The sequence below is a fragment of the Monodon monoceros genome, unplaced genomic scaffold (assembly GCF_005190385.1).
Source record: "Monodon monoceros isolate NGI ecotype Baffin Bay Population unplaced genomic scaffold, NGI_Narwhal_1 Super_Scaffold_21, whole genome shotgun sequence".
NCBI classification, from domain to species: Eukaryota; Metazoa; Chordata; class Mammalia; order Artiodactyla; family Monodontidae; genus Monodon; species Monodon monoceros.
The window spans coordinates 79,424,126-79,437,478 of record NW_021703778.1 but is presented as its reverse complement, the minus strand read 5'-3'; the positions used below and the strand labels follow the sequence as shown (position 1 = coordinate 79,437,478).

Sequence of the window (13,353 nt, the reverse complement as noted above, 5' to 3'; positions counted from 1 at the left end):
TTACAAAGAAGGTGAATTTTTAAAATTATAACATGTATCTATGAGCTTTAGGTTGTATCTGTTTTTTCTGTCAATTTAGAAGTATAGTTAATTAGCAGATCTTTTGATCTACTAGACATTTACCACAGCAGTGTATTAGGTTCAGTTGAGACACAAAGGAAGTAAAAGATTATTGACAAGGAATATAAATGAAATCAATTGTATGTACATGGAGCAATTCATTAATCGTATAAAATCAGTATAATAGATGTTAAATTGCTATTAGTTCATTATGATTATAGCATTTAAAATGGTTCATTTAATGAACGTGTTACATGTGTACATGATGTTATTATATATCCTTTTCCATTTGTGTGCATGATGCCATGATATCAGATTGTATATTAATAATTTATAATGTAAAAGCTAGTATATCTACCACAATTTTTTATTTGTTTTAAATGAAACAAATCAGTAGAATAAAGTGAACAAAATAATGACAGTAAATGTGTGAATTTTAGACTTTTACCCTATCCTGTATTGGAGATGACCTGTAAAATAAACCATAAACCCTTTCTTACTTCCTACTTTAATATGAGGGAAAGAGGGAGAGAAACATTGCCATAATAAATTATTGTTTATTTACTGCTGCAGGTCTTTTGGCTAAAAAAGCTGTTGAAGCTGGTCTGCGTGTTAAACCTTATATAAGAACAAGTTTATCTCCAGGCAGTGGGATGGTTACACATTACCTCAGTTCAAGTGGAGTATTACCATATCTTAGTAAGCTCGGGTAAGTGACGGTTACCACTCTTTATATTGACATTGGTATTCAGCAGTGATTGAAACTACTTGTTAGGACCTTTCATATACAAAAAGAAGACAGAAAAAAACGCTTTAGTTCTACTTGTTGCCTTGCCATTACCACAAAATCTTTGAGGCCGTTTCACTCAGCAGACATTTACTAGGCATATTCAATGAGCAGCAAGGCATCGTGTTGGCTACAAAGAAGTAGGAGATGTGATCTCTAATTTAAAGATGGAAACACAAGACAAACAAGTAAAACCAAGTAACAGTGACAGACAGGTAAGGGATGGTACCAAGTACTGCATAATTTGCATGAGTCATGTAGATCATCAGTTTTCAGAACAGAGTAAGATATAGGTTTTATTATTAACTGAATAAATTGTCTTAATTGAGGTTTTGTGAGATTATTATATCCATTAAGCATAGGTTAAGTTGTCCCTGAACTTTGGAGAAAATAACTTATATTGTTTATGTACTCAAAAAAATAATTGATGCTAGCTGTGTTTTCACTGTGTATCTTGGAACATAGTGTCTTACGTAAATCAATTCTTTTGCAAAACTGCCAAGTTTTAGGTTTTTTTCTTTGTTTAGAAGAGCAGCTGAAAGTAATTTTGAGGATTATACCTGTAATTTTTAAGTTATATCATCTTGGAGTTTTTGTCAGGAGCTTTTCTTGGGTTTAGTTGGTTGAGAATTAAAAGATTACTCCTATCAGAATACCCAATTACAGTGCCTCTTTTGGGGGCCTTTGGTCAGATTGTTGCAGCCAGGTCCTCTTGATATTTGACAGTTTAAACCCCTTTGGAGGACAGTATAATATCGATTTTTTGAACGGTCATGTTATATTCCTAGCGAGTGGTATCTGAAGAATTTTCTGTTTTGTGTCAGATTTAGTTAACCAAATTTAACTAGGGAGTGTCCTAAGTATCAGGGCTCTTCAGAGGTTTGCATTCAGTACAGATAGCATGGCTGAGGGTCAGACTTGATTGCTCAAAAGCTGTGAAATGAACGTGTTGATGAAGGTTCCTGTGTTGTGAATATTCTCTTCAGCAATCTTACTACAGTGATGGAAATGAAAGATAAGACTTGTCCTTTCTTTACAAATGTTGTGATTTTCTGTCCAATCCATTTATTTTTTGAAATGCAGATTTGAAATAGTTGGCTATGGATGTTCAACATGTGTGGGAAATACAGCACCCTTATCAGAAGCAGTTTTAAATGCAGTAAAACAGGTAAACTGTGTGGATCAGTAAGACATCCAAATGGTTTTTCTAACTGTATTTCACTATTATCAAAAATATATATTAATGTATTTATATTTCTGTAGTCCTTGCATCTCTTGGGAAGAGTAACCTATCAATCATAAAATGATTCTTTGAAGTCATTTTTAGAACCTTGAACTAATTCCTTAATAGTATAGGAATTATTTTAGTTTATTTACAGTATTGATAGTTCTGTACCTAATAATTGGAAATAATGCTTTTGGTTATCATGCCCTCAGAAGTGTAATATTTGAGATTTCTTATATGTGATTATCGAAATTTGTACCATCTCTTGAATTGAATATATTCATTTGTGTTTTTTGTTTTTTCAGGGTGATTTGGTTACTTGTGGAGTTTTATCTGGAAATAAAAATTTTGAAGGTCGTCTTTGTGATTGTGTTCGTGCCAATTACCTTGCCTCTCCACCCTTAGTGGTAGCTTATGCCATAGCAGGCACAGTGAATATAGATTTCCAGACGGAGCCTTTAGGTATCTTTTCCTTTATATGTATACATATATACCTGCACACACTTTTTTCCCCAAAAGTTGTACTTTGGAAATGTTTCCTAGACTGTTCATTTATTGAATTATTGCAGAAAATCTTATCACGATGCATTATTAATTTTTGATTCATGTGAAGAATATATAATGTGCAAGTAATTAGTTCTTTCAGCTGCTTACACGTGAAGCACTCTTGTTGAATAATATACTTGGTTTCTGTGATGTGTCTTTGAAAAGATGTGAACATTTTGAGGGAGTTACTTTTTATATTAAATTTCATATGAAAAATTTTTAACCAGGTACTGACCCTACTGGCAGGAATATTTACCTACATGATATTTGGCCTAGTCGAGAAGAAGTTCATCAGATAGAGGAAGAACATGTTGTATTATCCATGTTTAAAGCATTAAAAGAGAAGACAGAGGTAAGACTCTCATTTGTTTCTTAAAAGGTTTAATAAAGTGGCAGTGTTTCTTTATTTCATGTATCTTTCTGAATAGAATCAAAATTAAAATTACATTATCTTGAATACACAGTTTTTAATGAGCGACATTTTGTATCTGGAATCTCTAGTATCTAAGAGTATCAGAATTGATTTATTTACTCATTAGAAATGTATAGCAAACATTTATATTTGGCATTCTGAACATGGACACAGTTCATAGAAAATGCCCTTGTTGTTGTTCCCATTCAAATGGTTCAAAATTCAAAAGAAATAAGAGCAGACATTGAAATCTCCCTGCCACCCATTCCTTAGCCATCTACTTTATCTCCTCAAAGGCAACCAGTTATGTGTTTCTTAAGCATCGTTCTGGAGATGTCTTGTGTATCTAGAAGCTAATACATGTATTCACACTTTTTAAAAAGAACTTAGAATATAAATAGAGCAAAAATGATAGTTATTCACTTAACAAATAATTATTTATTTATTTATTATTTGATTTATTTATTTTTTTTGTGGTACGCGGGCCTCTCACTGTTGTGGCCTCTCCGTTGCGGAGCACAGGCTCCGGACGCGCAGGCTCAGCGGCCATGGCTCACGGGCCTAGCCACTCCGCGGCATGTGAGATCTTCCCGGACCAGGGCACGAACCCGTGTCCCCTGCATCGGCAGGTGGACTCTCAACCACTGCGCCACCAGGGAAGCCCAACAAATATTTATTGAGAGTCTAGTATGTGCCAGGCACTCTTCTAGCTGTTTGGAATATATCAGTGAAGAAGACACAAAGTTCTCAAGGGGAGAGGCAGATAGTAAACTGTAGACAGAATAATTAGGTAAATTACACAATATGTTAAAAAGTAATGAGTGCTGTAGAAAATTACAGAACAGGGTAAAGAGAACCAATTATGTAAAATTTGGGGAGTAGATTGCAGTTTTATATAGGATAGTTGAAAACATGGTATTTGAGCAAAGTTTTGAAGGAGGTGAACAAGTTAGTCATATATCTGAACAAAGAACAGGGCTCGGGCTTCCCTGGTGGCACAGTGGTTGAGAGTCCACCTGCCGATGCAGGGGACACGGGTTCGTGCCCTGGTCCGGGAAGATCCCACATGCCGCGGAGCCTGCGCGTCCAGAGCCTGTGCTCCGCAACGGGAGAAGCCACAACAGTGAGAGGCCCGCGTACCGCAAAAAAAAAAAAAAAAAAAAGAACAGGGCTTACCAGGTAGAGGGACCAGTGTAAAGGTCTTAAGGAGGGAACTGTAATGAAGGCAGTGTGACTAGAACATAGGAAGTAAGAAGGATCGTGGTAGAAAATGATGTCCAGATTACATAGGGAATTTTAGGCCATTATTAAAATTTAATCTTTTACTCTGAAGTGAGATGGGGAGCCATTGGAAGGTGTGGAACAGGAGTGTCATAATCAAAAAGATTACACTGTCTTTGAATTGAAACTATATTGGGGCAAGAGGGTTGGGTAATAAGGATAGAGTCAGGAGGACCTATTGTATGTAGTAGTACAAAGTAAAAAATGGTAATAGCATGGAACATTTGGGGTAGCAGTGGAGGTGGTGAGTAATGGTGAGATTTTGAACATAGTTTGAAGGCAGGACTAATAATACAGTGATGTAGGACAAATATGTTGGAAAAAAAAGGTTTTCTCCATGATAATATTCTTAAATATTAAAAGTATACCCCAAAACACGCTTAATGTTTTAAGTTAAGCAACATGTTTAGATCTTTCTAAATTCTTTAGCTTTTCTGGGGTTCTGTAAAGTCTTTCACATTCAGTTTGTATTGAAACTTAACTCTTAGGGCATTCCTGAAAATCTGGTGTGCTGGAATTCGATGAGCAAATTTTATCAATTCAGTCCAAAAATGTCATAATTTTATAGAATGCAGTATTTTAGCTTTCTTTCCAAATGGATGAGGCCTATTTTCTTTTTTTAATTCTAACCTAAGTACTATGTTAATTTCCTCATTTTCATAAACCTCTTTTTCTGACTCCATTTTATCTCTCTTTTGGTTTATCAACCAAAACCATATTCACAGATGGGAAATAAACGGTGGAATTCTTTAGAAGTACCAGATTCAGTTTTGTTTCCATGGGATTTAAAGTCTACTTATATCAGATGTCCTTCATTTTTTGATAAGCTTGTAAGTATTTTTTTACTATTTGACACTTAAAAAATTGTTTGAAGTTCAAAAAACCTCATGAAGAGTTAAATGCCTTCAACATTTTTTACCTTTTAGACCAAAGAGCCAGTTGCACTCCAGCCTATTGAAAATGCCCATGTCTTATTATATCTGGGAGACTCTGTCACGACAGATCATATATCACCTGCTGGAAGCATTGCTAGGAGTAGTCCTGCTGCTAAGTATTTGACAAACAGAGGGTATGTGTACATGGTTATAGGCTGTTTTTGTTGTATCTTTCTCATTAATTAAGAGGCTTTTACTGGTCATGTTCCTTTATCCAGTAAATTACATGCTATCATGGGTGTCTGATTGTCTATGTATTTGACCTAAGCAATAACTGGGATACCTGTTGTACCTGCTTTTGCTTGTAACTTTAGAAATTGAAATTACTATTTTAAATTGAGCCCTTGTCCATTAAATAAACAACTAATTGGAAACAGGAGTTTTCTTTTTCAGTGCTACTTTGTTGAAAAGTCAGATTGGTTTGACCTACCAAATAAAGCCTGATGGTTCTAACCATCTTCCAGTGTTGGACTGCACAATTTAAATGTGTGTATTTTGGGCTATAAAATGTACTTGCGTGAGGCTAGGCTTGATCTGTATCAAATCAAAAGACAATGAATTTCTGCTTCTTGAGGGTAAAATTTCACAAGAATAATAAATGTGAATGTGAAGGAGATCATTTACATAGGATATATAAATCCAAAACTAGAAAGATTTTGTTTCATTTCTGTGTGATTAATAACGTAGAGTTGCTCGGTTATCAAAGAACTGTTTTGACACCGGAGACAAAATTTTGCTAAAGGTAGAATTTGTGGTATTGCTGCCTGATTAGCTTTTTGATGCTTGAGCTATGCAAATGATAAGACTTTTCATTGAAATATCTTATAAAAATCAGTGCTACATAGCTTTGTTTGACATGTAATACTGCATAGCTCTTACTATAATCTCATTAATGCTGTTGTGAAATCTGTGTTTGAATTTATTTTCTAGTTGTAGTTTGGTGGGAATTAAAACACTTTTTGGTAGAAATTGCTAATAGCAACTCCATTTGGTGTAATTTGATGAAGATAAATCAGTTTGTTTTACACACGGCTTTTGTTCATAGTGGTGAGAAATAAAATAAGTTTTATTTCTCCCAAATATTTTTTAAAAGGTGATTTCCATCTTGGTCGTAATTGTGACAAAGATTCCAACCCCCTCCCAAAGAAAAAGCCACCACTTCTCTCAAATACACAATTTTTATATTTATTGTAATTGCTGATATGGATTTCTTAGCACAGTTAATACCGTAGTTTTTGTCAGTTAAAAATTTTATTTTTAAAGACACTCAAACCCCTCACCATCTCCATCCTGAAGTACAGTGTTCAAATGTACATCCTGAGATAAGATGTTTAAATTAGAAGAATATTTGTTGTCTTCACATAAAAGACCAAATTAGAGACTGATGGAAGTTGGTTGTTGATTGTTGAGATGCTTATGCTCAGTTTTCTCTTGTCCCTAAAAGATCATTTATATAGTAACCAATCCAGTAGCAATGAATACCCATAGCACACAGATAATGGTGTCTAAATACCAATTCTTAGGACAAGCAACCAATTCATCTTAGGGAAATGGTTGATTCCAGGTTTGGCCCTGGAAAATATACAAGATGATTCTAGATGTCTTATACCAAAAGCAAAGGAGCTATAGAGACTACCAAGGAGTGTCTTAATTCCCACCAAACTACAATTAACTTCCAGGCTTTCTGTCAAAAGGTCTCAGGAGCCAACTTGAATCTGTCACTGCTCAAAGATGGGACATGTTGAGCGTCAATAAAGAATATAACTGGAATGGGTTGAAACATAATGAATATGTTTAAATCCATGAGTTCATAATAATACTAAAAGAGAAAAATTTAAAACTCCAAGTTACCTTTGAAAGATGATGGGAAACCATCTCATTATTTAACAATAAAGTCTTTTCTGTATGGAATGTATTTCATTATAACCAAATCATTGATGAAGGAAAGTTTGTCTTCATAGAAGTTTTCCAGCTAAACAATGAAGAAGGAATAAGAGAAATAGAGTATCATCATTTTGCAGTCCCTAGTGTAGTCTAGACAATGATGGTCAATCACTGGTAGCATTCCAGAAAGAGAAAACTGGGTATCATGTGCTCCTGATGGAAGTACGACCTGTGCAGCATTGTTGCAAAAATTAAAAACCCAAACCTTGTCAAGTCACTAGATTTGACATCTGGTTAACAAGAAATACAGGAGGGAGAACAACATATGAAATGATACTGTGGAGATGCAGTCAGCACGGTCTAGATATAGGAAACTACACTACAAATGACCTAATTTCTTTAGATAAAGTATAAGAGGGGACAAAAAAGGAGAGGGAACATATAGATTAAAAAAGACTTAAGATCAGCTGGATGAATTTATAAACCATATTTGGACCTGATTGGAGCAAACCAACAACTAAAAAAGTAATAAGAAAACCAGGGACATTTGAATATTGACTGGCTAGCTGGTATTAAGAAGTTCGGAGGGTTTTGTCTGTAACAAGGTAGTATTTTTAAGTCCATATCTTTTAGAGAAACATACTGAAATGTATACAGTTAAAATATGATATCTGAGTTTTCTTCAGAACAGTCTAATGGAGGATGATTACAGAAGAAACAAAGATTCCATGAATTGATTATTGTAGAGTAGTGATAGGCTTCTGGGCATTCACTGTTCTGTTTTCTCTACTTTTGTGCATGCTTGAAATTTTCCATAATAAAAAAGTGTTTATGAGTAAGTTTTACAATTTAATAATGTGATTATTTTCCATCTAAAATAAAAACTAACTTTCATAACTTTGTTGCAGCCTTACCCCTCGTGAATTCAACTCTTACGGAGCCCGAAGAGGTAATGATGCTGTGATGACAAGAGGCACTTTCGCAAATATCAAGCTTTTTAATAAGTTCATTGGAAAACCAGCTCCCAAAACAGTTCATTTTCCATCAGGACAGACGGTAAGGATGTATACAGAGTATTTAGGCAGTTGCTAACTAGATCAAAATTTGTATTAAAATTTCTTATGTTTGTTTTAATCTACAGCTAGATGTATTTGAGGCTGCAGAGCTGTACCAGAAGGAAGGTATCCCACTGATTATTTTAGCAGGGAAGAAATATGGTTCAGGAAATTCAAGAGATTGGGCTGCCAAAGGACCATACTTGCTGGTATTGATTCTTAAATTTTATCTTAAACTTCAAAGAGTTTTAAATATTCCCTTTTGTCAGTAACATCCTGTCAAAGTTCATTTTGTTCACTTAGACTTTGTATGCCTACTTGGATCTCATCTGTGGGTGTTTTTAAGTGACCTTATATAATACGTTGTACTAATCTAGTTGCATTTTAATACTCTGAATTTAATTAAACTTACATCAGTCTTACTTGTGAAAATAAATGTGGTAGAGGGAAAGGATATTCTGTCTTAAATTATTGCTTTATAATAATAATTATACCCATTGGTAGTTTTACTTGCCCCCTTTTCATTTAATTTTCTCTGATTTGCTCCATCAAAGGTTAACGACTCAGAGATAGTGGGCCACGTTTTACTTTTATCTTTTTCCTAATAGGTGATATTGCTCCCTGGCTGTCTGCTAGGAAGACATTTCTGTTGAAACTATTTCCTTGTTGAAGAGCAAATAGGGAATCTGTTGGAGAGAATAGTCCTGTGACGTGTGCTCTCTGCCGTTTCATACTCATACTGTGCTTCTCTTTACAATTGTAGTTGTTGAAGAGGCTGGTCAAAATACAGCCCTCACAGCTATCATAATCATACAAACGTCATTGGTTTTGAACCTTTAATTCCCCTCCCCCTTAAAATGTAAATACTCTAAGGAACTGTGAGAATAAGTCTAATTCTTTTGTCTTTGTAAGATAATTTTAAGTACCAACATACTTCAGAGATACTCCAGTTTCGGTTCTTCACTGCTGCAAGAAAGTGATTATCACAATAAAGCGAGCTGCACAAGTTTTTTGGTTTCCCAGTGCATATAAAAAGTTATGTTTACACTGTACTGTAGTCTATTAAGTGTGCAACAGCATATCTAAAAAAAAATTGTACATACTTTAATTAAAAAATACTTCATTGCTAAAAAATGCTAACCATCATCTGAGCTTTCAGCAAGTCGTATAGTAACATCAAAGATCACTTGTCACAGATGGGCTTCCCTGGTGGCGCAGTGGTTGAGAGTCCGCCTGCCAATGCAGGGGACACGGGTTCGTGCCCTGGTCCAGGAAGATCCCACATGCCGTGGAGTGGCTGGGCCCGTGAGCCATGGCCGCTGAGCCTGCGCGTCCGGAGCCTGTGCTCCGCAATGGGAGAGGCCACAGCAGTGAGAGGCCCCGCGTACCGCAAAAAAAAAAAAGATCACTTGTCACACATCACCATAACAAATAAAATAATAATGAAAACATTTGAAATATTACAAGAATTACCAAAATGTGACACACACATGAAGTGAGCAAATGCTGTTGGAAAAATGGAGCCTGTAGACTTGCTTGACACAGAATTGCCAAAAAACTTCAATTTGTTAAAAAACACAGTAGCTGCAAAGCTCAATAAAATCAAGGTATGTCTATATCGTGAATATTAATCATAGGGATAGGTTCCCATCTTTTCCTCAAGATTTTTAGCTTTTGTTGTTGCGGGCTTTCCTCATACAGCTGTTGATCCTTGGCTGTCCATTCAGTTAGACATTAAAAAACTGATTACAAGCTGTAGTTGTGAGCTACGTTTTGTTAGTGGGCCTTACTAATGATAAGCTACCTTTTTCATTGAGATAGCCCTATATGTTGGTATCTGTAAATATTTTCTCTGGGCCATTCAGTGAGACCCATTGAAGAAACAGACTTACTCCCGCCATTTCTGATAGTATTCTCACCCAGACTTCCCGTGAGCCTAGTGTTCCTCTTCAGTCTAGAGCATCCATCCTCTATAGGGTGATGGCACTCCCAAGGGGTGCAACAAAATCTTACTCTTCTTATGTATGAAGTATAGATATACATATACATATATAAACAGATACACAGTATATTTGTGACATTAAATTTGGGGGGGTGGTGGGCAATGAGGAGGAAGATGTGATTAGAAGGGAAATGTCTAAAACTCCTTAGGAAGATAATAATGAAAAAGAGTAGAGAAACATGGGTCTTTAGCTGATTTTGTTCGGAGAACAGCGTCCTCTCTTGTGTGGGAACTGAGCTGGAGATCTTACTGCTTTTTATAGACTTCTAACTACTATCCCAGTGTTCTGAGAACCTCATGCCTCTGAGTCTCAAGCCTTTTCTAGGTTCTTTGTTGCAAATTGACTCAAATCTTACTGGTATCACCCTAGTTTCAGTTTATCAGTTTGTAGTTTCAACATTGTCTGCTAAGTCAGTTACCTGTCTCTGTTTTCTAAATATTTATAGAATTTGCACATCCTATTCCCTTTGTTGCTATGGGTTTACACTTCTTTATTCTTTTATTTTAGTGGCAGTTTAAAAGTGAGTTTTGATGAACACATATGTTAGATCTACCATAATTAAACAGAAATCCTCCTGAGCCCTTTTTGAGTTTAAAGCAGCCGCCCCCAATTATAGAGAGCGCTTACTATATGGTAGGCATTGGCAGTACTTAACCCTGGAGTGGCCGAGGGGCAGTTAGGAGTTAAGGAGCTACTTAGAGAAAAATAACCTATAAAAGATTTCTTTAAATACTTTGATATAACACTGACCTTTAGTATGGGGTGTTGGGTTTAAAGTTTTTACAGAAAAGCCAAAAGTAGAATTTTTTTCCTTTTAAAATGCTCAGTAAAGCAACTTTCAGAGATGAATGGAGGAAATAAAATGCATGTTTGTTACAGGGTGTGAAAGCTGTTTTGGCTGAAAGTTATGAAAAAATTCACAAAGATCATTTGATTGGAATTGGCATAGCTCCACTTCAGTTCCTTCCAGGAGAAAATGCAGATTCTTTGGGCCTCTCTGGCAGAGAAACATTTTCTTTAACATTTCCTGAAGAGCTGTCTCCTGGAGTTACATTAAATATAAAGGTATATCTAAAATTCTCAAATATATGATTGTGTACTATATATTTAAATAGATGGTTGTAAATTGAGTAAGAAACAATTACTGTAAATTGCATACTAATGTCAGTTAGTGAACAAGTTGTAGTTTGAGAAGGCTCTGTTTTCTCTGTACTTAAACCGATGTTAATATAGTTGATGTTCTCCGAGGAAAAGTAGAAAACACTGTATACTTAGTCCAGAAAGAAGACATGGACTTCCAATTACACACGTTAACTTCCTTTTCGTTATCAGCTCTCTCTGTCCTGATCTAATTTTATCCCAGGCACGTACACCACTTTAGGAGAAGCCAAAATTGAGTGTTCAGGGTTAGAGTAACACAGACTTTACAACCAAGAAGAAAGGAAAAAGTAGCAATATTATATGCGATGAATATTTAACATAAAATGACCATGAGTAACAACTTCCCTAATTAGTAAGTCAAAATCTAAATCATTTGATTTAATGTTTTAGGTGATGCGATACTTGTTATTTAGAATTAGGGACTAAAATAACATGTTTTTCTACTTAGGTGTGAAGCCTATGGTTTGGTATCTTAGGTGTTTTCAAGCAGGAGAAATGTTTCTCAGACAGAATATGAGTATAGCCATTGAATATGAAGACAGATGGTCTTAACCACTAAGTAAAACTTTGTAGATTTTACCACTCATGTGAGATGTTTTTGTTTGTTTAAAGACAAGCACTGGAAAAGTATTCAGCGTGATTGCTTCCTTTGAAAATGATGTGGAAATAACATTGTTCAAACATGGAGGATTATTAAACTTTGTGGCACGAAAATTCTCATAGTATCTACTCACCATGGATACCTTTCATAACTGGTAACTGCAAACAAAGCCTTTTGTGCTGGACCCAGGAATCCTTACCATGGAGCTGCAGGTAGTCCCAGTATGCTCACTTATCTCATCCATGGATGTAAATGATTATGAATCAACGTAGTGACTGAAATGAAATCTTCTTGATTTTAAATAATATACGAATGGTGCTATTAACATTGCTAAAATCAGCGTGTGAAGTGTGTTGTGGAAGAGGCCTGTAAGTATGGGGGGATATTTTATCAGACCATTTTGTAAATAAAGGCAGAATTTGAACTTGTGTTAAAGATTCTTATATGAGTAACCTTCCTGAAGTCTTTCGTTTAGTTTTGCACCTATAAAACTGTATACTACTGTTTGTTGGTTTAAGAGTAGCAGATTGAAATATAACAAGCCAGATAACTTTAAAATTGGTGGAAGGTGAAATCTGATTTATAAGTGGATTTTCAGATATATTCGTTCCTTTTCAGAATTGAGTTGCACATAGTTGTCATTCTTAGTTTGTAATATAAGCCAGGGTTATCCTAAGTCTCAGTCTAACTGCAAGGGATAGAACCTGCCCCATACACAATCATTCTGTCCAATCCAGCCAAGGTTTCCTCCACATCAGAAGGTGGACTGTTACAGAATACAATTGATTGCGTAGCACCATGTATTGGCAGTGAAAATATGTATCACATATGCAGCCCTTAATTTTTCAGTAATTTGCTGCTGTGACCCTGGCAAGCCTCAGATGGCATTATATCAATTGGATTATTTTGCTCACTCTGTGTGATACTGTAACTTCCTATAACCTAATATTTTAGGTATTATTAACTAAAATTCCACACTCATTTATGGTTGCTAAAGAGAACTTTAATCATTAAACGCTAACATGATTTCCTCTAGATTTTAAAATTATCCACCCTAAATTATATGGTTGCTCAACCCTAAACAGTTTTTAAATGTTGGTTACTTCTTAATTATTTAAATCGATTTCCTGTCATTTTGAATCATTTTACCTGGGAAGCATGATACTATTAATTATGTATGCTTTTGCTAACCGTCAGGATAAAACACTTAAGTTATTGCTGTCTGAATACTGTATTTTCTCTATTTGCATGTCTGTTTATCACATCAAATGTTATGTCAACAAGAAGTTTGTCAACTTTTAAGAAAAAGGTTGGATAATTAATTCCAAAAAGTCCTATACCTTTTTTTTTTAATTAAGAAATTAAACTTAGCAGGCAGAAGGTTAATTGTAGTGATTTTTTTT

At 35.3% G+C, this 13,353-nt stretch overlaps 1 protein-coding gene across 1 annotated transcript in view; it reads left to right on the top strand.

Annotated features, from left to right (window-relative positions):
• Positions 1-12,578, top strand: part of IREB2 (iron responsive element binding protein 2) — a 47,446-nt gene extending 34,868 nt beyond the window's left edge. The window contains exons 13-22 of the mRNA XM_029238641.1: positions 634-769; positions 1,931-2,015; positions 2,378-2,534; positions 2,846-2,970; positions 5,037-5,141; positions 5,238-5,380; positions 8,039-8,186; positions 8,272-8,394; positions 11,068-11,253; positions 11,962-12,578. Coding sequence (XP_029094474.1) covers positions 634-769; positions 1,931-2,015; positions 2,378-2,534; positions 2,846-2,970; positions 5,037-5,141; positions 5,238-5,380; positions 8,039-8,186; positions 8,272-8,394; positions 11,068-11,253; positions 11,962-12,072 — 1,319 coding nt within the window. The 3' untranslated portion in view covers positions 12,073-12,578. The remainder of the gene's footprint in view (positions 1-633; positions 770-1,930; positions 2,016-2,377; positions 2,535-2,845; positions 2,971-5,036; positions 5,142-5,237; positions 5,381-8,038; positions 8,187-8,271; positions 8,395-11,067; positions 11,254-11,961) is intronic.
• Positions 12,579-13,353: the final 775 nt, after the last annotated feature.